The following is a 27,121-nucleotide window of genomic DNA, read 5'->3' on the forward strand; positions in this document are numbered from 1 at the left end:
GGAGGCAGAGTCGGTCGGATCGGTGACTGACTAGACTAGGGATTTAGGGTTTCGAGGGATTTCGTGAGGTAGTTAGGGACATAGTTGAGGGTGACACGTCACCTTTTGTTTTTGATATTGATGTGTTAAGGTTGATATACATAGTATTTGCTTTTTATTCTATGTCCCTTGGCTGTTATCAGCTCTTGACTTGATTATATTCGCATGTACAGTACTCCATGACTGGTTATGTGGTTTATTTTGATATGTATATAAAGGAAATGTTTATTTTAAACGTGTTTTATTGCCTTTACTTTATGATTTAGAAATGTTTTTATTGAGCTTTATTGCCACTTTATTTTGCTTATATCTATATAATCTATTATCCAAAAGAAGCATGGAAGGCAGGAGAAGTCAGGACCGTGAAACTACCCAAGGATGCGGTTCTAGCCGTGGCTGTGGGGTTAGACAGACACAAGAACCAGTACAAGAACCGAGAGAGGAAAGAGGTGCAACAGTTGAGCCACAACCTGGATCCCGAGCCAAAGGAGGGGATCAGGTGGCAACGACCATCCAACAAATGACCAATATTCTCGTTCATTTAGTAGAGCAGCAGGGTCAAGCCCCTGTAAATCAGCCTAGAGACCTTGAAGTAGGGGAAGATAGGGCCCTAGAACGATTCCAAAACTTTTACCCTCCCAAGTTTTTTGGAGGACCGAATCCTGAGGTAGCTGAGAGATGGTTGGAGACGATGACTAATATTTTTGTTGCCTTAAACTATATGGAGGAAAGACAGGTGCATTTTACTGTATTTCAATTTGAGGGATCAGTTAGAGCATGGTGGAATGTAATTAGGGCCAAGTGGGAGAGAGAGGGGATAGCATGGATCTGGTTGAATTTCGTGCGGGAGTTTAACGAGAAATATCTCCCACCGATAGTCTAGGAGAAGAGAGAGGACGATTTTATTAATCTCCGTCAAGGAACCCTAAGTGTATCTGAGTATGAGACTCAGTTCACCAAGTTATCCAAGTTTACTCTCGAATTGATAGCTACGGAGTAAAGGAGGGTGAGGCGGTTCGTGCAGGGACTAAATGTAGAAATAGAAGAAGCCTTGGCAGCGGCACAAATTAATACATTCACGGAGGTTCTGGAGAAACCCCAAAGGATAGAAATCGTAAGAGCGCAAGTGAAGGCCTTTCATGCAAAGAAGAGGGGTGCACTTAGTGAAAGTCAGGGGCAGGTAGAAGGTGATCGGGGTATGCTACTTCCTAAAGTGGGTCGAGAAGCTGGCGGTGGAAGAATGTCAGAGACATCTAGAGGAGTTACTCCAAGAGGAGCCCTAGATGGAAGGGGACAGGCGAGAGGTGCCTCGCAGGGAGGCTAGACATCCGCCCCTCGAGTGTCTTGTGCGTACTGTGGGAAATCCAACCATAATGAGGATAACTGCTAGTGAAAGGCTTGAAAGTACTTGAGGTGTGGAAGTACTGAGTATCAGATCGCCAATTGCCCACTGATTAGTGATGCCCAACCAGCTAGCAAATCAAACCCTAAACCGACCAATGTAAGAGGGACCAGGCCAAGGGTGCCAGCTGGAGTGTACGCCTTGGACCAACAATCGGTACCTGAAACATCGGAGGTAGTGAAAGGTAAGATTCCTGTTTTCCATCGTTTGGCCAAGATTTTGATAGACCCTGGTGCAATCCATTCTTTTGTTAGCCGTACTTTTATGTGTGGAATTGATGTAAAGGCCGAAAGGCTACCATACCTAGAAGTTAGAACACCTACGGATAATTAATCTTTACTTGCTAATGAGGTGTATAGAAACTGTGACATTTGGGTTAGTGAGCAGAAATTAATAGTTGACCTTATAAGTCTAACCATTAAGGGGTATGACGTTATTATAGGGATGGACTGGCTAGCTTGTTATCATACTCGAGTAGATTGCCACACAAAGGTGGTCGAGTTTTGCATACCTAGTGAGGCGACTTTAAAACTAGATGTAAGAGCTATTCTAGCCTCATCTGCCCTTATTTTGGGAATTAGGATTAGAAAATTGCTAAATAATGGGGCATGGGGGTATCTAATTTTTCTAGTTAATACCCCAGGAGAAAAGGGTAAATTAGAAGAGATGCCGGTGATAAGTGAATATCCAGATGTATTCCCGGACGAATTGATATCATTGCCACTCAAGAGAGAAATTAACTTTAAGATTGACCTAACACCTGGAACTACTCCCATCTCAAAAATCCCTTATCGGATGGCGCCCGCTGAATTTAAGGAGTTGAAATTTCAATTGTAAGACTTGCTAGAATAGGGATTTATACATGAGAGCGAGTCACCTTGGGGCGCTCCAGTGCTTTTTGTCAATAAGAAGGACGGTAGTTTGAGGTTGTGTATTGATTATCGATAGTTGAATGCAGTGACCATTAAGAATAAATATCCTTTGCCCCACATTGACGAGTTATTCGACCAACTACAAGGGGCTGTGGTGTTTTCTAACTTAGATTTTCGACAAGGGTATTACCAATTGAGAATTAGGAAGGAGGATATGCCCAAAACTACCTTTAACACTCGATATGGGCATTACGAGTTTGCAGTGATGCCTTTTAGCTTAACCAATGCCCCAGCTGCATTCATAGATTTAGTGCATCGGGTGTTTAAACCTTATTTGGATAGGTTCGTGGTGATGTTTTTTGATGACATTCTGATGTATTTTAAGACAAAAGAGAAGCATGAACAACACTTGAGAATAGTATTGCAAATCCTTAAAAAGCACCAGTTGTTTGCCAAGTTTAGTAAGTGCTAGTTCTGGCTAGAGAAGGTATCGTTTCTAGGCCATATAATCTCAAAAGACGGACTTATCGTAGATCCGGTTAAAGTTGAAGTGGTTGCCAAATGGAAAAGGTCGGAGAATCCTACTGAGTTTCGAAGCTTTTTTGGTCTAACGAGGTATTACCATCGGTTTATAAAGAATTTCTAAAGGATTGCGTGACCCCTAATGAATTTGACAAAGAAACAAGGGAAATATATTTGGGATGTTAAGTGTGAGACTAGTTTCCAGGAGCTTAAGAAGCGATTGACCATGGCACCAGTGTTGGCTTTGCCAAATGGGAATGATAGCTATACGGTTTATACCGACGCTTCGAGAGAAGGATTGGGGGGTGTTTTAATGTAACATAGGAATGTAATTGCCTATCGGAAGTTAAAATCTCATGAGCAGAATTATCCAACCTATGATTTAGAACTCGCAGCCATTGTGTTTGCTTTGAAAAAATGGCCGCATGATTTCTATGGAGTGACATTTGAGGTATATACAGACCATAAGAGTCTTAAATACTTATTCTCCGAGAAGGAGCTAAATCTGAGACAACGTCGGTGGGTGGAGTTCTTAGAAGATTACGATTGTACCATTATTTACTATCCACGAAAGGCCAATGTTATAGCAGATGCTTTAAGTCGGAAGGCTCAATTAGCAAGTTTAATGGTAGGAAAGTGGGGCCTGTTAGAAAATGTTTGTGAATGGAACCCTCGTCTTGAGCCGCATAAAGTTATTTTTGAAAATATTGAGATGAAGTCGACAATATTGGATAGAATTAAAGAGGGTCAAAAGAAAGAGCCAACAGTACAAAAGTGGGTGAAAAGAGTGAAGAAAGGAGAATTATCTGATTTTAACCTAGGTCCTGATGGGATTCTAAGGTTCCGAAATCGCGTTTTTGTAGCAAAGGATGAGGAACTGAAAAGGGAGATTTTGGAAGAATCTCACCGCTCTAGGTATACGGTGCATCCAAGTAGTAGTAAGATGTACCAGAATCTCAAAAGTCTGTATTAGTGGGACAATATGAAAACGGAGATTGCTCAGTTTGTACAAAAGTGCCTTACGTGTCAACAAGTAAAAGTTGAGTATCAAAAACCGTCGGTCTGTTACAGCCTTTAGAGATACTTGAATGGAAATGGGAGCACATAACGATGGATTTTGTATCTGGACTATCACAAACTCAAAGGGGTCATGATGCAATTTGGGTGATAATGGACCGATTAACTAAGACTGCATATTTTCTGCCAGTTAATATGAAATATTCTTTGGAGAAACTTGCCAAACTCTATATGAATGAAGTTGTGAGGTTACATGGGGTACCAGTGAGCATAGTATCAGATAGAGACCCTAGATTTGTATTCCGCTTTTGGCAGCAGTTACAAGAGACTCTAGGAACTAAGTTGAACTATAGTACGGCCTATCATCCTCAAACCGATAGATAGTCAGAGAGAAACATCCAAACTCTTGAGGATATGTTGAGAACTTGTATTGTAGATTTTGGAGGGAGTTGGAGCCAATATTTGACACTGGTTGAGTTCGCATATAACAACATTTATTACTCGTCTATTCAAATGGCCCCATATGAAGCACTTTATGGACGAAGATGTCGATCACCGATCTATTGGGATGAAGTAGGAGAGAGGATGATTATAGATCCGGTAACAATACCGTGGGTTGAGAAAACCTATGAAAGGGTAAAAGTGATACGTCAGAGGATTCAAACGGTCCGAAATTGACAAAAGAGTTATGCCGACCATCGAAAAAAGGATTTGGAGTTTGAAGTAGGGGACAAGGTATTTCTTAAGGTTACTCCACTGAAGAGAAAGATCAAGGCAGGAAAGCAAAAGAAGTTGCAACCAAGATATATAGGACCTTTTAGTATACTTCAACGGATAGGAAATGTGGCTTATCGACTAGAGTTACTAGCTAGTTTATCTCGAATCCATGATGTTTTTCATGTTTCTTTACTTGAGAAATATCACCCGGATCCGACTCATGTTTTGCCACCAGAAGATATTGAGCTTCACGAGTTTTTGACCTATGAGGAACGGCCTATTCGAATACTAGATCGGAATGTGAAGGACTTGAGAAATAAGCAGATTCCACTGGTTAAGGTTCTATGGAAATACCATGAGGTGGAGGAAACAACTTGGGAGTTAGAGACAGACATGCAAGAGAAGTACCCTGAACTATTTACGAATAAATGTATGAATTTCGAGGTCGAAATTCTTTTAAGGGGGAGAGAGTGTGAGGACTTGCAAAATTCTCCATATTTTCTTAAAATTCCCTTTTATTTTGAATAAATTACTTTATAATATCTTTACTACTCATTTACTCCCTCAATAGTTGTAATAAATAATAGAATCAAGAGTTTTACCTTTACTTTTGTAGTTAGGGTAAACTAGAGTTTTTGCGTTGTGTGATTAATTGGTGAGGTGTGTGTACTAAATTTGGTGGTTAAGAGTGACTATTAAATAAGAGGAAATGTGTGATTAGAAGTGCTATTAATAAGTTAGTGAATCATAAGTTGAAACACAAGCACGTGAGAGTTAAGGAAAATCAGTTTGAACCGACGTGCACCATTTGCTACCGATCGAATACACCACTCGACCACTACTTTATTGCCCTAATCCTCTTGTTTTTATTTGAGCTAATCAGCCCTAAAATATCCCTTAAAGCAGCAGAAATTCATGACTCAAGAAAGGGGAGAAAAGAAAAAAAAATAAGAAGCCATCTTGTGGTGACAAGTGTTGGCAATCTAAAGATGGTTGACCAAACTAATTTCTTTCCTTCTTATCTTGCATTTTGGCTAAGTTTCCTTCACTTTGTGCTTGTCTTGGCCGAGAGCTTGAAGGGAAAAACAAGAGAGGAAAACTTTCAATTCCAACCTTGATTCTAGCATTGTTTGAGTTGAATCATCAAATCTAAACCGATTAAACATTCATCTTGGTGCTTAGGAAGCTAGGAATGGTGAAAGTCTTGAGAGAAAGAGCTTGGTTCTTCACTTTTTTCAAGTGTTTTGGAAGGTATAAGTCTAAAACTTCCTTTTTCTTTCTTATTTTAATATACAGTAGAAGCTTTGAATCTTGGAATATATTGAATGATACTCTAGTTTTGGTGTTGATTATGAAATTTCAGCTAGGGTTTGGTAATTTTTTTTAGCCTTGATTATGTTGTTTAGCTATCAAATGTTGGTATTGAGCTTGGATATGGAATTTGTGAGTGGCTTGATTGTGATTTTTAGCCTTAAAAGATGAATTTTTAGCTTTGTAAAGAAATTTCCAGCTTTGATCTTGGATGGTTACTTGTTGGAAATGAGTTATCATTTGATGGTTTTAAGCCTAGATGAAGAGCTATATTGATATTCTTGTTGTGGTGTTTGAATTGGGTTGATTTGAGGAAAAACAATGTAGCCTTAATGGCTGGAAAAATGAGTAAAAACAAGGGGAAACGCTGCCCAAATTTTCTTTCGTAGGATAAGCGAGCGAAATTGGAACTTGAGCGGCGATTCTTGGTTGAATTGAACTTGAATTGTTACAGTATGCAAGTTTCCTTTAGTAGAGGTATATAAGCTGAAATTTTGCCATATCTTATACCCTTTAAAAGTCGAAAGTAGCGACCACTAGAAATACGTTTTCCTCGTCTTTTAGACCAATTTGCGAACTTAAGAGTTTTAATCGCTTCTTTATCAAAGTCAAAAGAACGAGCATGAATTTTCTACGGTTTGATAAGTAAAATGAATACTACTTAAGTGAGTTTCATTTACTTGATTTTCTTTAAGCGAAACTCCTATAGTTTGAATTCTAATTGATTTTAAACCGTTAAATGGTATTTTATCGCAGATTTGAACTCCAATCAGGGAGTTGCACTTGAACGTGGTTTTGAAATGCACTAAGCCATTGGTGAGTGCTTCCAAGTGCATGATTGAACTTGATACTTGATTTAAATGCTTTGCCAACGTGATCGGATAATATTTGATTGGTTTGGTCGGGTAAGGGTGTACTTTATCGCACTTGCCTTAATGTGATATATTCTTGTTCATTGGTTGCTATTGACTTGATATACATGTATATGACTTGCATACTGTCTGGAATCCCTATGGCTAGTTAATCGAGTCGAGCCGGCAAGGGTCTGGTCGATTAGATAACGAACCCTGGGTATTTAGTTTTGTTGCGTGGAGTGTTATCTCCTCGACTAATTGGTATGCTCGAGTATTACCACCAGTGTTTATCTTGGAGTTCGGGCCCGGTAAGGGGTTTGATTAGTAGATGGAGATTGGAGTTAAGTGGTGTACTACTGGATTGGTTACTTTTCTTGATAGTTGATGGAGTGTCAACTACTACTTGATCAAGTTATGGTGGAGCTAGTTTGTAAAAGCGACTGTATCCTTTTACTTGAAATGTTGAATACTTAATGATTGGATATACGAAGTGTTATTGCTCATTTTCTTGACTTGTTATGCTCGCCACTTTGATACTTTCACTTTTAATTAATGGTCAACTTGCTATTTGGAACCTCACTGAGTTTTACCTCACTCTATTAGTTTTGTTTTCCTTACAGGGGGTACGAGCGAGGGCGTAATACTGGTACAGGCTAGCATAGTCTAGTTTTTGAAATTTTGGCGATTGTACTCGCGCTAATGCTCAATTAGGGTTGATTGTATCTGAAAGTCATATCTTTTGATTTGTTTGGGATTGTATGAATGTTTGAGATAGAAATGAATGTAAATGTACGTTCCAAGTTTGGAAACTGTTATTTCATTGACTCTTGAGGTTGTAAACTATTTCACTTGATGTAAGTGAGCGAGTCCTAGTGAGAGATGGACAGACGGTCGCTAAACCCTGGGGTATGCCCTAGGGGGAGGTGGGGTCGTCACACAAGCTAGCTCTCAAATTTCTTCACTTGAATCAAAGACTTGATTAGAGCACCTTAAAGCTTCAAAATTAGTATTAAACTTTGATTGATACATGAAGGGTGTTGCTAATTTTTCATTTCACATCACAAGGTGTCATAAACGATCAAAACATGTGTTAAAGTGTTTTCATCTAATTAGAGGGATCATTGGTAAAAAAAGATGTAAAGATATAATGAGTCCCCATGGATAGGAACATAGCAGATCTTTTAACTAAACTATTGTCTCAAAAACAACATGATAGTCATGTGACTTCATATAGTCACAGACATATGAGTGATTAGCTTTAGTGCAAGTGGGAGAATGAAAGTATGTATGCCCTAAAGACAATCATTTTTTAGGGATTTTAAATGTACTTGAACTATTTATGCATTAATAAATGACATCTTTATCATATTCATTGCTTGTATATTTACACTTGTATGATAAATTTCCAAGAATAAACTTGGTCAATGAGATCATAAATATTATGATGATGAGGATCATTTGATTAAATATAAATGTTATTCTTAAATATCTAGTCAAAATATTAACAAGATTGGGACATTGTTACTATGGTTAGACTAGCATATACTATGCTGCTTCCATTAGAGAAGTAGTAGATCTCATTTACTATGGTATGTGAGACATCTAAATTAGTATATGAGTGCTTGATAGTATAACTAAGTTCACTAGATGATCCGCATGGAGATTTCTTTTGTACCAAAAAGATTAATTTTTAAATGTCGCTTTATGTAAGTGATCCTTTGATTTAGAATTATCATGGATTGTTATCCTTTGTGTTTATTTTTTGCTCCCGTAAAAGGGAATGGTCAAAACATTAACAAATGGGCATATACTTGAAATAATAAAAGGTAGTGAATAATCTTTAAGAATTTACCATCTCTTGTGAAAGAGGAGTTATCTCATTTATGGCCACTTGTAGAATACAACTCAAGAAATCTTAGTACTAAGTGAATGACTCTTAGAAAGGTTTTTCTAAGTACTTGTTTTTTTAGGAGTTATATTTTGGTACAAGAAAAAGAGCATTAATGATGCAATCTGAGGATCTACATGAGTTCAAGTGGTGATTGAAGCCGAAGGAAGAGTAGAAGGATTCATTCTCGAAGCTGTTTTTATGTTTAATGCTTAGATGTTTGTTTAATAAATTTTCCAGCATTGTTAGTGGTTAAATTTGGGTTGGTTTAAGTGTTAATTGAGTGCTTAGTTAGATGGAATAAACAATCAAGGTCTTGTGACCTTAAGTCCAGCCGATTAGGGTTTTAGGTAATTATTCATTTGTTTCCAAATTTGATTAGGAATCTTGTGTCTTGAAGGTTATAACTACCTTCAGCCAAACGTTTCTATCAATTAAGATGATGAGTGATATTTTTCAGCCATCTATTGGTGTGAAGAGAGAGAGTTCTCTCTTGACTTCTTAGAAGCATCCTCTTGAATACTTTAGAGTTTCTCGAGTGTTCAAGTTTTAGGTTTATCAATGCAAGATCACGTTGAATTGTGGCACCTTCTACCTTGCAACTTTGGTTCATTAATTTGATTAGTTATGGGTTGAGATTATATCAATATGTTCATGACTTCTAGAATTAATTAGGGTCGAATTTGCCGTTGCCAAACGTTGGTATTAATCGTCTAGGTCCGGGGCTTGTGAAATACGGGTTTCGTCTTCGACGGGGTTCATATCATCTGGCATCAGAGCTAGTTGATGGTATTCAGATTATATCCCTTTAATTCTAGCTTTTGAATCTTATTCTTGATTCATAGTTCGGATTTGAGTATTGTTTTTATTTAGTTTTATTCCTGCAAAAAAAAATTGAGTCGCTAGGATTTCTTGTTATACCTTGCTGTTTACGTCTTTTGCTTGTTGTTCGTGTGTTTTCTTGGCTGTCTGAACTTCCATTCTTGTTACATCATATTCATGGGTCTTGTTGTCTTGTTTCTTGAGTCTTGAAATCATTTAGTGTTAAAAAAAAATCTGAACATTAGTATTTCTCGTGAATCCGTGACTGTTTCTTGTGTTTTGTGTCAAAATTGTCACTGGTTGTTCTTGTTCTTGGAAGTGTTTGAAGTTCCTGAAATCTCCTAATAAGAATCTTGAATACTTTCTAGAAAATCTTGAAGTTCTTGGGTTGAAAACTAGGGTTACTTGATAATCTTGAACCAAGCCTGCAAATCTTGGACTTTTGCAAAGCCCTAAACCATTTCTTGAATAAGTGAAGCTGTGGCTGATTATGTTCTTGTTCCTTGAGTGCTTGATCCGAATTGAAAAGAAAAGAAAGAAAATAATTGTTTCATGAAAAAAAAAGAAGAAGAAGAAAATCTGGTACGGATCAAATCTCAAGAAAAAAAAGAGGCTTGCAAATGGAATTCTAAGTTGACTTGGTTTGTTACTTACCAAAATTTGGTAGCATCACCTTGTCCAACTTGGACTTGATTAAGCCATTTAGGGAAGTCTTGAAACCACCTCTTGTTTTCATAAAAACGAATTCAAGTTCCCTAAAACAATTTTCCAAATCTGGTCAATAAACCAATTTCCAAATTCCATCCACAAGAAATCAGGTAGAAGGTTTTCTAGGTTCCCAAAGAAATTCTGCCATCAAGGCTTGTGTTCCAAAATTTTTCTTAATCTGTTTGCCCAACCAAAAATCACATATTTGGAGTCTATTTCCATAATCTGGTCGGATATTGTTAGCTCAAGTAGTTGAAATCAGTTTTGGACTATAAAGGTTATTAGTTTCCTAAATTGAGTCTTGAGTCGAAGTTGACAAACTTCCAAATTCTGGTGTAGTATTTCAGCCATAAATCTGAAAATTTTCAACGTGTTCTTAGTGTCTTTTGAGTTAATATAATCCTTCATATCACCTCAAATTTTTAGTCATATTTCGGTTCTTATTGTGTGTAATCTCTTGCATAAAGTAGAGTCCCTTTGCGTCTTAAATCTTCATTACATTCTTTACAAATTTGCTGCATCTAAGAGGCTTTCAATTGGTAAGTTGATTTGAAACACTCTTGAGAGATTCTAGCTTCTTCAAGGGGATTACACGAGTGCCATTGAGAGAATTGGTGAGCTTATTAGAGAAATTCATACACTTGTGTGATACACGAGCGTAAGAGCGAAATACATGAGGAAGTGTGAGAGGCAAATTTTCTCTGTTTCTACTAACATTTCTTGCAGGTATAACTAAGCCATGTCTTGTGAAGGACAACTTCCAGCAGCTAACTCTACATTCCGAATTGAAGCTCTAATTGGAGATTTCTAACAGTGAATGACCATGACAATAGAGTCCCTTCTTGAATGGATGGATAGGCTGGAAAAAAAATCATGAAAGCTCCAAAAGCAGCCATGGAGGTAATAGAAGCCATAGAAGACATCATTCCAATGAGTTTAGTGACTCTAACTCCGAGGATGACTTTTGACAAAGGCACCGAAGAAGAAACACTAGACCAGTTGGAGATGCTATAAAGGGCATCAAAATGAAGATTCCATCTTTCCAAGGCAAGTCCAATCTGGATGCGTATCTTGAGTGGGAAAGAAGGATTAAATTGGTGTTTCATTGCAATACATATTTCGAGGAGCAAAAAGTTCACCGATTACGCCAGTGTGTGGTAGGATCAACTATCGACTAGTATGAGAAGATGTGGTGAGCCAGCTGTTAGTACATGGGCAGAATTGAAACACATCATGAGGAAGAGATTCATGCCTAGTCACTACCATCAAGACTTATTCCAAAAGTTGCAAACCTTGACCCAAGAGGAGCATAGTGTTGAAAATTATTTCAAAGATATGGAGGTATTCATGCTGCGGGCTGACATTAATGAAGATAGGGAAGCAACTATGGTAAGGTTCTTGAATGGATTGAGACTCGAGATAGCTGAACTTGTTGAGTTGCAGCAATATGTGGAGCTTAACGACTTGGTGGAGAAAGTTATCTAGATTGAGCAGAGGCTCAAGAGAAGAGGTCAAATGTGACGATCCCACTTTCCCCAAAGGCGAACCAAAGGGGTCAGCGGACCACCTACACAACTCTCGCCAGGACTCACTACAATCCATAGCAAGAATTACTTGAAATTTTTAAACTAACCAAAATAATATTCATTACACCCTAAAATAACATTTACATACATCCAAAAGCTATTACATAGGTTCGCGTACAAAATATTCATCATTCGGTGTCTATCTTAATTATAACCCAAAAATATATACACTACAATCATTTCTACTAAAATAAAAACTTAAAGTCTCTCAAAACCTTTCAACAGTATTCTTGAGCACTCTCGGATCCAAATCCTGTTAAGGAAAACAAAATATGGAATGAGCTTACGCCCAGTGAGCATTCCAGGTAAACAGGCCAAATAAGAGAATAACACAATTTAACATGCAAGGATGTTTTCCCAAGTAATATAGGTTCAAGTAAATCGATACTCAACTTTAAAAACTGGTAGTGGAGTAATTAATTGTAATAGGAATCTTTCAATGTAAAATACTTGATAAACAATAACGTTCATGCATGCATTCAATTATTCGTTCAAGTAAATACAAGGATGAACAATAATTTAAACATTGAAAGGATACTAGATAGATACGGACGCTAGAGGTGGCTCGTACGGGCTCTAGAGGTGGCCCCCGTAGCAACCCACACAGCACTTAGCTTCGTTCGGTTATTCAAGATCAATCATCCATACTTGGACTCTAGAGGTGGCTCCAGTCCATTTTAGACGTAGCACTTAGCTCCGTCAGGAATTCAATGGCAATAATCTATATTCGGATTCTAGAGGTGGCTCCCGTCCATTTTGGACGTAGCACTTAGCTCCGTCAGGAATTCAACGATTACTGGTAACATACCCAAATGACTTCAAGTCAAGCACATATATATCATTTCATATATAAATAGAAGGACAACGATCTAGTCAAATTAGATCGAGTGCGATAAAGTACACACTCGCCTAGCCAATATCAATTCAAGAGAGCTAGCATTCCAATCAATCGATAATCCAATCAAAATAGCATTTTGAATCAAGTACAAGTCAAACCATACCATTGAAACACTCACCAATCAATTGCAACCCTTCACTTTAACCCCGGTTCATTCTCTTGAACTCTCTCGAGTCCTGTGGTCATATACTATAATAAAAGACTAGCAATACAAAGCCAAAATATATGAAGAAGTTGAGGTTTCAAAACTTCATTTAAAAAATGCAACAATTTACACGTTTTATATAATATTTGCATGTTGCAATCGAGGAAAAAATCTTATGTGTTTACTAAATCAACGTTGCAAAAGTCATTTGGAGCACAAGAGCATCGATTATAGTCAAACGTTTGAAGAAATTAGAACAAGATTTTCAAAATACAAAGTTGGAAATTGTCCGGCCTAAAATGATTTGAAGAAACTCATTTCCTTTCATTTAAACCTCAATTCCACTCATAAAACCAAGTTCAAAATGGTTTAACAACTTCAACTTAAAGTTGGAAATGGAAGCAAGGACAAGTTTAGAAAACAGAATTTTCTCCAGTTTTGCGTGACACTATTTGGAAAATCATATCTCAAATTTCTTAAGTTCAAAATTTATAAACTTTATACTGTTAAAAAATAGACTCAAAGGACTACAATTTTACAGAATACACATTTGGAAGATTCTATCCATAAATTAGTCAAATTCTAGTCTCAAATTGCTACTTCATCAGGTAGAAAACAGAGCAGGTGTGAAAATTCAGTCAACTTTGGAAAATCATAGATATTCATAGAAATTGAGAAAATTGTGAAATTTTCACGATAGAATGCACTCTGAATCTAGTTTCAAACTCAATAAGCAGAACTCAATTTGGATTTTTCTACACTAGGATACAATAGATTTTCCAAGGCTGCTCAGAGTCTCCTGTGGAACAAAATTTTCAGCAACCCTTGACTCAACCTTCCCACTTAAGCTAATGATTTTGGTTCAAAGCCAACTCACAATCAAAGTTTAATGTCCAATATAGTTTGTGGAGTAAGATTTCCCCCAAAATTTCTTGAAAATAAGGGCTAATAGCACTCAAAAATTTTGGCCATCAAGAAGCTTTCAAAACAGAATTTTTCCACCAAAATTTGCAACAAAATCGAACCAAGATTCAAGTTTTCCAAGAAATATACACACAAGCCACAACATCAAGCTTTAAAACACCAAAATCTACCATACACATTCATCATAAAAGCACAAGAATGAACCTCAAGTCATCTACCTAGCTTGCCATGAAAATATAAGAAATTTTCCTCAAGTCATCTATCTAGATCAAGGTTTCAAGAAAACCTATCAAAGATTCAATTTTTCTAGCTACAAATCTACTAGAAACTTGAAGGAAAAAAAAGGGTTTTAAGCCAATACCTCTCCTAGCAATTTCAATCAAGCAACAAGTCCAAGTTTCCTCCAAGAGTTGCCCCTAAGCAAGACTTTCTTCCAAGCTTAAGCAAGATTCCAAGAATCATCCAAAGTTGGGGAAGATTTGAAGCAAAAATGGAGGAAAAAAATTGATCTTTTCTTCTCTTTTTCTTCTCCAAATATTTCGTCCCTCTCTCTCTCTCTCTCTCTTTCTCTTATGTTTTGTTTGTTATTTTTGAAGACAAGAAATGGAAGATAAATTGGTAAGAAAGTTTGGTCAAAAGTCTTAAAGAAAAACTTGGTTCTTATGGTGACACATGTCACCTTCTAGTGGGTTCTAGGCCAAGTGTCACCTTCTTGTGGTTTCTAGCTTCCAAGTGTCCCAACACTTGTCACCTTCTAGAGTTCTTTAGCTCCAAGTGTCCCAATTCTCTCTCTTAGTGCACTAAAGTCCTCCTTTTTTTCAAAAGTTCCTTTCACACCCCACTAAAAAGGAAAATTTGTATTTTACCCCACACACAAATTTTCACATGTAAAATTTAATAAAAGTCCTAAAACAAAATCATTATCAAATCAATAAATAAACAAATAGATGACTAAATAAATAAAATACCATGTATTTAGACTAAGTAAATTAACAAATTTTTTTCTAGGTCCTCACATCAAGGACGGTATTCACCGAATTACACTCTACCTATATCCCGACCTACACCACCAAGAAAGGAAGAAAAGCTCCCAGCCAATGCTACACCTTCAAGGCCGAGACAAGAACTCCCAAAAACAGATTCGAAGTTTGCTCATAAGTTTGGTCATGATTCATCCACCTCGACTTTGTGATAATAAATGTTTTAAATGCCAAGGGCGTGGACACATAGCTAGTCAATGCCCTAACCTGCGAGCTATGATCATCTTACCTAGTGGTGAGATTGTCACGGATGATGAAAATGAGTATTAATGGTGAAGAAGTTGCAACTACCTCTTTGTGATCATCCTAGACCCTATAAGCTGCAATGGTTTTGTGATTGTGGTGAAGTTCATTAACAAGCTCCTGTGCAATTTAGCATTGGTAGATATGAAGATGAGCTATTGTGCAGTGTAGTACCGATGCAAGCCACTCACATCATCTTGGGACGACCATGGCAATACGATAAAAAGGTTATTTGTGAAGGTCGTACTAACAAATATTCTTTTGTTCACAGAGATAGAAAGATTATTCTTACTCCACTTACCCCTAAGCAAGTGTGAAAAGATCAAGAGATGCTTCAAAGGGAGTGGGAGTTAGATAAAGTTGAATGTAAACAAAAGAGTGTGCAAAGTGAGCAAAGGGCCGAAAAAGGTAGAAAAGGAAAAAGCAAAAATTAGTCAGCCATAGTGGAAAGAAAAGAGGGGAAACTAAGCATGTTCGCACAAACCAAAACCATGTGAGGCAATTTGTTTCCTACTCCGCTAACATTTGTTTTGTTTAGTACCTCTTCTTTTGTGCAGGTTGAACAAGGTGCAGTCACATTTTTCTTGCCTTGCCCCATGCTTAAATCCGTTGGCGAGTTCACGAGCTTCCAAGGAGTTTGTGTCTTAAGTGTCAAGTCCCTACTCTACCAACTCATGCAATCTTTGTCATGTGAGGCTGTTTCACTTGAAGATGGGCATAGTCACAGTTCAAGGAGAGGTATTGAAGCTGTCCAACAGTTTCTAGATTTGCCTAGCAAGATCCAACTAGATTTCGTGCACATTGTAGTGCTAGTTGCTGCCGGTTTTGAGAGCTATTTACTAGTAGAGGATCAAGGTTTTCCAAGCTTGTTCCAGCCTCCAGAATCTGGTTCCCAATTGTTCCTTTTGTCTACGTCACATTTTACTAGTTCGTGTGAATCATATGAGGTGGATTTTGATCCTTTACTGCCTCGTATGTTGGGCGACATCAATGCTTGTGTCAAGCACAATCCGAGAGATGTTCCTAACATGCTGAATAATGCCCCTTTGTGTGTTTGGTTCTGTGTTCCATTCAAGTTCACATGCATCTTACGGTTGCACAAACGACATGTGGAATGGCTAGTCATCATAAAGTTGTGTCCAATGTTGATGCTGTCCAAACAAGTCATTGATTTGGGGACAAATCTCTTCCAAGCGGAGGGGAATGATGCAATTCTAGGATCTACATGAGTTCAAGTAGTGATTGAAGTCGAAGGAAGAGTACAAGGATGCATTCTCAAAGCTGTTTTTATGTTTAATGCTTAGACGTTTGTGTAATAAATTTTCTAGCATTGTTAGTGGTTAAATTTGGGTTGGTTTAAGTGTTAATTGAGTCCCTAGTTAAATGGAATAAACTGTCAAGGTCTTGTGACCTTAAGTCCAACCAATTAGGGTTTTAGGTAATTAGTCATTTATTTCCAAATTTGATTAGGAATCTTATGTCTTTAAGGTTATAAATACCTTCAGCCAAACGTTTCTATCAATTAAGATGATATGAGTGATATTTTCCAGCCATTTATTGGTGTGAGGAGAGAGAATTCTCTCTTGGCTTCTTAGAAGCATCCTCTTGAATACTTTAGAGTTTCTCGAATGTTCAAGTTTTAGACTTATCAATTCAAGACCACGTTGAATTGTGGCGCCTTCTACCTTGTAACTTTGGTTCGTTAATTCGATTGGTTATGGGGTTGAGATTATATCAACATGTTCATGATTTCTAGAATTAATTAAGGTCGATTTTTCCGGCTACCAAACCGTTGGTATTAATCGTCTAGTTTCTAAACTTGTGAAATACGGGGTTCGTCTTCGACTGAGTTCATATCAATCAATCACATAATGGAATTGGCATGACTTATTCCATGATTAATGTGAGATAAGTGTGATAAAAAGATATTAATTACAGGGTAAACATTCATTGAAAGGTGAAATCCTCCACTTGACTTTCTCATTATTTTGTGGTCAGGATGCATTGCTAGATGCCAATCTTAATCTATAAGAATGAGTTGATTGATTAGTTAAATCAATAATAAATCAAAAGAGTTTTAATATATCTAGTTCTTATCAATGATGAACTGTGACTTGCTCTTATTACAAATGTATTTGGGAACCTAACGAGTCACACACATTAAGAACTTCTTTAGTTGGATTAAATGAATTTCAAGTGGGGATTTGAAAGATAAGTTTTTTAACTTATAATTTAATTTATGAGACAAATTGAACTTGAGACACTTGTAGTGCAAATAAGTTTAAATCTTCCAAATATAAGTGTTATATTAGAATAAGGAAGTTGAATCCTATTGAAAACTGGTTTCAAGTTTTTATAAGGATATATATAACTTATTTATCTATAAATACTCACTAAGTTTTTGCTAGCAAGACTAATTGATACACAAATTATTTTGTGAGATTTTTTTTAAAAAAATCTTTAGAGGAAAAATACCTAAAATTAGTCCAAAAAAAAGAGAAAAATCGCATCTCTTATTTCTCTTATTAGGGCATTTTTTATGGTGAAAAAATAGGATTTTTCTCAACTAATTTATGGAAAATGTCTTGGCAATAGTTAGCGCTAATCTAGCTTAAACTAATTCGGCCTTGGAGCTTTTGGCTAAAGGGCTGGTATGGATCACCATTAGAGGTCGAACATTTGAGTGGCTATATGGATCTCTCATCTCTCTCTGCATCAAACGCTCCTATTGTTCGTGTGTTTTTTCATTGATTGAGGTAATACACTTGAACACCCTTTTAATTGCATGTGTTTTATCAAGGCTAAAGGTTCTCCGAGGAATCAAAAATTTTAATTTTTCGCTACTTTTATCTCTATGATTCCTTATAGTAGCATCTTGTGAGCATGCATTTTATTTGCTATAGTTGCTCCAACAATGAAACTCAACGTCTGAACCATATCAGAATAATTACCTAAAAATCACTGAAATTTTTCATTAGAATATGAATTGCTGCTACTGGTAGTACTACTAGATATAGCACCTTGAGCAAACTAATGGCTAGCCATAGTGCTAATAGATGCTATCGGGGAAGTAGCAACAACGCCTCTGTGAGCTATGAAGACGGCGGCCAGTCCACTAAAATTAACCTTCCTTATTTTTTTCTTGAATTTGGAATTGAATCATGCAGTTTTATGATTGAGATTTTCCACAAAATGTATGGAAATTCAAAGGAGGGGAAGAATAGTGAAATGGCAATTTGGACTGGCTCATTTTTCCTTTTGTTTTGTGTTTTTGTGCTTTTTCCTATTCTAGTTTTTTTTTATTGTTTTGTACCTTTTATTTGTGACAGCCCCACCTTCCCCTAAGATGAACCAAAGGGTTTAGCGGACCGCCTGCCCAACTCTCGCCGGGACTCACTCACTCACTACAGTCCTCAATTAAATTACATCAATCACATCCAATAACATAGGGTACAATCCTCAATAACAAACGAAATAACATTTCCAAGCTTAGAACATATACTTACATACATTACAAATTTCAAATAGTGGTACAATTCCCCGAATAAGACAAAAGTCCTCAGTTCTCAAATAATTACAATTACAATATCAGGCTCAAATATTACACAAGATGAATCTAAAACAAACTGTACAGGAGATAATCCATCAAGTCACACAGAGAACTTAATACAAGCTTCCTTTGCCTCGAGCCCTGTGGGGAGAAAATTATTTTTGGGGTGAGCTAGAAGCTCAGCGAGTGTCCAATAAAATCAGTAATCAAATAAGCTTCACAATAGTGCATTTAAATAAGATTATGAATCAATGATCAAATGTACGTTTATTGCTCTTGTGAGCCAGTGAAATTATCGTACTTAGAACTCCAACGCTCAAGTGGATCCAGTCAGTCACACAGTACAAGGGAGCCATTTGCTCCAAATAATCAGGGGTGGAGACGTTGGTTCTAAGCATACGAATTCCAAGTACTCATTTGAGCCAAAATATGCCATGGTCCACATGCAAGCACTCATGATATGCAATCGAGTATGCAATGCAAGAAATAGTTTGAAAAGTAACTTTGCAAATAGTTGAGGAATCACTCACCAACCACAGCTCATGAATCTCATCCATCATAACTCATTGCATTGCTCGAGTCCAAACCCTTCATTTCTACCAAGAGTCCACTCACTCAAAGCAATCAAATGCTCTCAAAGATTGGACAACACTTCCCCTTAATTTCCTTATTTTCCCTCCTACAATACATTACCAATCACATCTCAATTCAATCACAAGTACACATACAAAGCATAGACTATAAAACACACCTAATTAGGGCCACAATACCCTTCCACTTGAGCCAATTAATAGCTCCAATACTAATCACAAGAAAGCCCCAATTCAAAACCCTAGAACTGAAATTTACCCTACAAACGGAAATTTTCCGCAAACCATCACAACTAATATACACAAGCTTCATTTTACACCATATCAATCTATCATTCCATGGCCAACCAATGATTATCATATAAAATTAGAAAAATCACCAATAAATCTAAAATTTAGCAAAACTCTACTTTCAACCATAAATCTTCCACAAAATAACAATTTTAGCCACTAGAAACCACTATTTTACCATTATTAAGAACAAAGAGGAAGTTCCTTAGCACCTTACCTTAAAACTCAAGAAAGATAGTAACTTAGAGTTTCTTTGCCAAAACCACTCCACTACCTTCTTTAATCTTCCTTAGCAAGTCACTTTTATGGAGTATTTTGCAAGACCATCGGTGAAAACTCAAGATTTGAGCAAAATGGAAGTTGAAGTTGAGGAAACTCTCTTGGTTTTTCCTCTCAAAGTGGCCGGCCAAAAAGGAGCAAAAATGAAGACCAAATTCAGCCAAAACAAGATAAGAATGAAGGAAAACAGCCAGTCAAACTTGGCTGCCGACTGTGACACGTCACAATCCGGCCGGATTTCTGGCCGGATTCCAGGCCGGATTCAAGGCAGTGGCGAATCATATTTTTTTCAAAACTCCAAGGCAATCCGGCCAGGTATCTGGCCAAGAACTGGCCGGATTTCCGACTGGATTCCCCAAAAACATTTCTAGTCAGAAATTCATTTCCTTTTCTTCTTCTTCCGGGCGTCACATTATTCCTTTATATTGCATGATTTAGCCCAACATTTCAAAAATACCCTTGACTGGAGATGGGCCAAGGCAAAAATAGGTTTTGCCATTATAGACGACTCACAAGGAAACGAAAAATATAGTGGGAGGACTAAATTGGTCAAAGAAAGTCATTAAGGGCTAAATTGGTTTTAGGGAAAATGTTTAGGAACAAAATTGCCAAATTTCCCTAAAATCTTTAATTGATTTTTACGAAATTAAGAAATTAGAAACATATTAAATTTTTTTACTTAAATGTGTAGGACTAAGAAATAGTTTTCTCTTGCCTATCTTAATTTAGTTGGTTGAATAATTAAAGAATCTTTATCCATATTTATTGTCATATTTTATTATTAATTGCTTGTGAAGTTTATGCAACTTTAAATTATTGATAAAAATAACTCTAATAGATGACATTGTAGTAGGGGGGAGGGATGGGTTGGATGGTATCAGGAGAAAGAGTGTAAATGAGAAATTTCAAATTTGAAATCTCCCATTTATTGAAAAAAAGATGCCATTGTAGTAATTTATTTTGAATAGTATTATGGTTTATTAAGTCACATAATCTAACTGTAATTCAATAACTTTGGTCATCAATAGAGATTAATTTAATGAAATAAAAAGTTAATGATGACAAGGATCTAAAGATAAAATGAAAAGGTAGTTGCACATTTTCAATAAGAGAGGTACATTATTTGATAGCACTATCCCCTCGTCTTTTATCGCGGTATAGTATAAGAAGCGGCAATCATATCCTACACTTAAATTCTATCACATCTATTAATGCTCCTTTCCAAAAATCTAGATTTTGTTTGGATTTCGAATATTCTCAAATAAATTGTTCCCAAACATACATATGCAGCAACAACATTATAAAATGGCCAAAAACACCAAAAGGCACCCAAAAAATAGAAAAGAAAAATAAAAAAATAAAAAACCTCAAAAACACTTAAAACGACATAGTATTACACAAATATCAACACCCTATCCACCACTATTTCCACACCTCTTTACTCCCTTTACATCATCCTTTCCCCTTTTATACCTCTTCCTCCGCCCCCTGTAACTTTCTCCATTCCGTACCACCAACGGTAATCCCAATGCTAAACATTGCCATTCCACAATATCTCTAGCCCTTACCATCTTCCCCTTTTCTCTACCTTGTACACTTCCCATCACCTATTTGTCATCCCTTGTCCCCCTCCTAGTCTAATCCTCCTCTCTTTAATACTCCTTCTCCGTCTCTACTACTCTTTCTCACGACTAGATAGCCTACCTCTCTTTTCTTGCTCACCAACTTCGCTCTCTCCCAAATCCCTATTGTTTTTCTCTCTTTTTGTCCTCTCTCTTTTCTCTCCCCAACTAGATCTTCTCCAATTCTTAATTTATTTTTTTTCACCTCTCTCTCCTTCTTCTACGACCAAATTACAATCTATTTTTCCTATCATTCCCCTTTTCATCCCTATAGCAACTCCATCTCCGATACTCTTGTCTCTATATTAAAATTTTCTTCCTGCTTGGCCCCTTCCCAAACTAGACAATTTGCCCAATCTTTTTCCTATTTCTTGTTGCTCATTGCCTATTGGACCACTTCTGATCAATATTGGGTAAATCTATGTAGTTCTAGAGAAGCCCGTAGAAGGATCGCTTCTAAAGCACTATAAATAGGTTGTTTTGAATTAAAACCCTGTTCATAGATTTTCAAATTGGTCAACTCTTTAACATCCTCTTCTAGAGAAGATAAGGTCAGTAATATTTTTTATTCCACTTGACTACTGTAAATTTAGTAATATTATTAGTCATTTCATTCTATATAAAAACAAATTGTTTTGCTAGTTGTTTGTTTATGAAAAAAATTTTCTATCAAATTGTGCCTATTAGACATGATTGTGAACATCTGTATTATTTTCTATAAATTTAATAATACTTTTATAAAAGTGCATTGGTGAAAAAGGCCTCACTAGGACATAATCTAGACCGGAAATTTTTTTTTAAGGTGGTATACATTAACATATCTATGCTTAATTATATTACATAGAGTACTTTCAAGTTGTTTTTGGGGCAAAAGTTTAAATTTATAAAAATATTTTTAAGTATTGTCAATCTTTTAAGGGTAAAACATCTAATTTACTAATAGTTGGAGGATGGTAGCAAGCACCTCTTCATTATGGTGTTCATAGATCAAATATTAAATTTGTAAACTAAATGGCTAACTTGATTCGCATCTTTCATTTTTTGATCGATATCTAAATTCTCTGAAGTGCATATCTGTTTTTAGCATATTAAATCAATTGGATATTCGATGCTATCCATCCAATTACTTTTTCTTTAATTCTATAAATCTCAATAAGTAAAATGGCATGAAAGTATTGGATTTTCACGAAAATCATGCGACCAGAGATCTATGGAAAAGGGGAGCCGGAGGCAAATAAGGGGCTGGATGGGGTGAGAGAAAGGAGAAAAATGAGGTGGCGGGGAAAAGAAAATGAGGAGGGGAAAAGAAAAGGAGGAGAGGGAAAGAGGAATGGAGAGAGAGAGAGAGAGAGAGAAGGGGAGGGGAGGATGGCTACTGCCAGTGGTGGGTCGTGATGGGTTATAGGAAAATTTTTAATAAATTTATAAAAAATACTTTAAAAATTTTAAATTCTAAAACACCTCAAAATACAACTTCAAAAACACCAAATTCAAATGAACTATCTATAGTAAAAAATTTTTACATACATCACTAAAGTAAAGTTTTTAAAAAGCGCCTTAGAAACATCTAATCCATACAAAGCCTATCATTGAAAAAGAAGTTAGACACCAGAAATATGTAAAAGGAGATCAAATAAGCGTAGATTAATAGTTTTAATGTTAAATTTATTCTATAAAATGAAAAACAAAAATGAAAAACACTATGCCAATTGGATCGAATATCCACATATCATAAAAAATTCAATCCACATTGGATTAGAAGAGCCTTTTGATATCTATGTGATATGATCTACATATGATTCAACAGATCAAATATTCACAAATAGTGGATTGGATTATGTGATATCTAACCATTTTGAACACCTCTACTCCTTGTCCCCTAGTTCTGTCTATACACTCATATACAGCTTGCTGCATATTTTATGGAAGTAGTTTGCAAAAGGACATTGAAGCTTAAGGAGGAAACTAAATATGATAAGTTATGAATGCATTATCTTGTAATGGATTATACACAGCCACCCACAATATATATTAAGTGTAGGTGTTTTTTTTCATTAGTAGGTACATATATTTTTGTAAAGTGTAGGTAATTTTTAACATTATTAGATATAGATGTATAACACATATGCAAAGAGAAAACTAAAAGTTGAATAAATAATATGTATCATCCATCCACACTTGCTGGTATACAAGATTTGTTATGTTGATGGTGTAGGTAGAAAGACTTGTGTGTGTGTGAGTACATGTGGATATATATATATATATATTTATGTTGATGGTGTAGGTAGAAAGACTTATGTGTGTGTGAGTGCATGTGGATATATATATATATATATAAGTGTTATTTTTATCCTATATAATACATGTCAGGAATATAGTACGCTTAGATTCTTTGTCAATCCCTCATATTAAGCAATTTTCTATGTAACATTAGATTAGTTTTTTTCATAGAGGTCAGGTTTGGCCACCTCCTCCCCATCCTAGTGCATTGTACATCTTTTGTCAATTAATATGATTTGGAACTAGCATCTCCCCTGTACAGGTTTGCCCTAAAAAAAAGGGTTAATTACCTTTTACCCTTCTGTGGTTTTGTGCTTTATCACATTACCCTCTATAGTTTAAAATCCTATTTATAACCCACTCTTGATTTAGTTTAAAGTGTCACCATTAGTTTTTCTGTTAAAATAAATGATCAATAGTAGAAAGTTAAAGTCAAACTTATAACTTGACAAGTTTACCCATTCATTACTTCTTTTTTTCCTCCAAAATATAAAAAAAGAAGAAATTGAAATAAAAATGTAGAAAAATAAGAATTAGAAAATACCATTAAAAATTTGGGCTTGAAAACCCATATTTATAGTCAAAAAAAGATTTGGTACTTTTTGTTTCTTATTTATTTGTTTTATATTTTGCTTCCATCTTTTTTGCTTCTTGTTTATTCATTTTTATTTCCTTTCCATCTCTTTTGTATTTGGAGAAAATTAAGATTTTGTAGACCAAAATTTAGGTTTTCAAAATCATCTCTTCTCTTCCCAGAGAAAGAGAGAGAGAGAGAGAGAGAGAGAGACGGAAAAAAGAAATTAAGAAAAAAGTAGTGAAAGGGTAAATTTGTCAATTTATTAGTTTGTTTTTGACTTTTTACTATTGACCATGAGTTTTAATAGAAAAACTAATGGTGATACTTTAATCCAAATCATGAGAGGGTTATATATAGATTTTTAAACCATAGAGGAGTTATGTGATAAAGCACCAAACCATAGGAGGATAAAAGATTTTTTATCCAAAAAAAGTGCTCAACTTAACTGTTCTAGTCATATAACCTCTTTTGATCTATGGCCCTAGAGGATTATCTTTATTATTAATTTTCCGTATATGAAAATTTTATGTATGTACTTTGGTTATTGGAGAGCTTATATTGATGATATGCATAATTCGGGTAGTCACAATTCTGAGCATCAAAACTTACACTACAAACCAAGATAGGATTGATATAAAGCTTATGAGAGTAGTTTTACCCATTTTAGCAATAATTGGATTTTAAAAATACAGCAATTAATTGTTGAATTATTGCTATTATCTACTTGTAGGATATGGCTAGACAAAGCAAGCAAGGAATTTACTTTCGTCCTGGACAAAACAAAGCCCTTCATAAATATGTTCCAACCCACTTTTGTCAGTGCGGGAATGATTTTCCTAATGAGGTGGTGTTTCATGTTGGTGAAGAAAGGGATAGGCTACATAGGGAAAATGAAACCTACCATATAGAAAACAAACTTTTGAGAGATAGGATTGTTGAGTTGGAGGAAAAGATAAGGATTATGGAAGAAGACGGCAAAACGGCGTATGAGGAATACAAACTTCGTCGTCATTGGGAGGAAAAGTATCATAAACTGAAGACTACTCTAAGGGATAAGTTTTGTGACATTCGTCGAGGTCTTATGCAGATATATGATTTATCAACTATTACCGATTGCATTAGCGACACTGAAAATGAGGTTGGGCAAGCAGCAGGACCTGAACAGCATTAAAATAGACTCTAGTTACATACATCCTATTGAACAAGACAATACTAAGGTGAGCCCCATTGACCATAAACCTATCGAGAGATGAAGCTGCACCTAGTTAAAAGTTAGTTCTGATGGCTGTGTAATAAAGTTGGAAGTATTTCTTGCCCATTAACATGCAATGCATAGGCATATATGGACACATGTTACTATTTATGTTACAAAAGCAATATATGATGTTACTTATAAAGTTTATGTACAAGTAATATTTTGGTTTTCCTTTCATTCGTTTGTTTTGTTAATTGACTAAAAGTTTCACTTTCACATTTAAGTGATAATTAGCTAAAGCTATAATAAAAGTCAATATAAAACGAACCATCGCAATCAAATTCAAGAAATGATGTACAAAAGGTAAATTATAAATGAAAAAATGTGAGAACCCTTGCAGTAAGAATAACTTCATTGAACATTTTCTCCAGTTTTGTATCTGATAATCGTTTGAAGAACCTAAGCATGAGAAAATAGAGCATTAGATTGAGTAGAGTATTCTTTCTGGTTCATACTATGAGGGCGAAAAGAAAGATGTTTTCTTTCATGAGAAATGAGTAGATCGCAAATTTCATCTATGTGACTAGTAAATATCTTACGTTCATTATCCTATTTTCCAATTCCAATTCACAAGGTTGCTTTTTTATGCCTTTAAAAGATAAAAAGTTACACAATCCTAAAATTTTGCTTGAATTTAATTACTTTTTTCAGATGCCAAAAAGAGTAAGATGAGCACCTGGATCATTTATCATAATTTTATTTGGTGTCCATAAAAAGCCTGACAGGCACAAAAACTAGTTGAACTTTTGCTTTGTGCAACAAGGGGCAAAAATGATCACAATATAGTAAAACTTAAAATACCATGCATCAAGACTTACAAAAGTAGATAATAGATAATAAATAGATATATTAGAATTCCTAAGTTTCGGTACAATAGAAAGTGTTTAAGGCTCACAAGAATCTTATTACAAACAATGAAAACTGCGTTAGATTATTAAACAAAATGTGCAATATATTCTAAATTAGTCATTCATACTTGGGAACAATTTGAATATGAATTTGATGTTCAACTTTTAAATCATGGTTTCCAAAATATTAGAAAATGATTCATCTAGTACAATCATTCCAAATTGCAAAGATATATATATATATATATATATATGAGCTACAACCATTTTAAAATTTGTTGAGATAGGTAAGACTAGTACTTGATTAATCTAATTTTTTTAGCATGTGTAATACTACACAAACTACTTCGGCAAGAGGTGTCTTAACATATTTGTTTTCTTTAAATGGTAGATTCTCAAAAAATCTTATCATCAGAGTTGTGAAAATCATGGAACTTGATTGATGTGATTCCTATGATCAACTTTGTTGTCCATCCACTAATAGAATAGAGATATGAATACAATGTTAAACTCGAATTTCTAAGATGAACATTTACAGAAGAAACATGGAAGGAAATCATAATGTATTAGATATTAAAATCCTAGATGGTTTGATTCCAATATTAACCTAGGCCTCTCCAATTAATTTAATAGAAAAAACAAGCAAAAGTATACATGGTGGGTGTTTTCCGCACACCAAATCAGCTCTTGGGGACTTCTACCTAAACACCAATTATCTTTATATTTCAGTTTCATTAAATTATGTCTTAATTGTTAAGGAATAAAACGGATATATGTGATTGCGATTTAGTGGAATTTTTTAATCCCTAATGGCCAAATAAAAAACTTTCTCATTAGGATG

General features: G+C 35.6%; 1 protein-coding gene and 1 long non-coding RNA gene across 2 annotated transcripts; one reads left to right on the plus strand and one right to left on the minus strand.

Annotated features, from left to right (window-relative positions):
- Nucleotides 1-3,061: 3,061 nt before the first annotated feature.
- LOC113743815 (uncharacterized) lies at nucleotides 3,062-3,808 on the plus strand. Its single transcript, XM_027271915.2, has 2 exons — nucleotides 3,062-3,106; nucleotides 3,200-3,808. The coding sequence occupies exons 1-2, from the start codon at nucleotides 3,062-3,064 to the stop codon at nucleotides 3,806-3,808; spliced, it is 654 nt and encodes a 217-aa protein (XP_027127716.2).
- Nucleotides 3,809-18,481: 14,673 nt separating this feature from the next.
- LOC140006203 (uncharacterized) lies at nucleotides 18,482-20,071 on the minus strand. Its single transcript, XR_011813836.1, has 3 exons — nucleotides 19,637-20,071; nucleotides 19,069-19,217; nucleotides 18,482-18,679 (listed from the first exon to the last, which is right to left on the minus strand). It is a non-coding gene; the product is annotated as an uncharacterized lncRNA (long non-coding RNA).
- Between the last annotated feature and the right edge of the window lie 7,050 nt (nucleotides 20,072-27,121).

This window comes from Coffea arabica, chromosome 5e (assembly GCF_036785885.1).
Source record: "Coffea arabica cultivar ET-39 chromosome 5e, Coffea Arabica ET-39 HiFi, whole genome shotgun sequence".
Taxonomy (NCBI): Eukaryota; Viridiplantae; Streptophyta; class Magnoliopsida; order Gentianales; family Rubiaceae; genus Coffea; species Coffea arabica.

Excerpts from the sequence above, each read along its gene's own strand:
- LOC113743815 (XM_027271915.2), top strand. The coding sequence starts at position 3,062 with ATGGCACCAGTGTTGGCTTTGCCAAATGGGAATGATAGCTATACG. Across the intron at positions 3,107-3,199 it reads ATGGGAATGATAGCTATACG|AATTATCCAACCTATGATTT; the intron begins GTTTATACCGAC and ends TCTCATGAGCAG.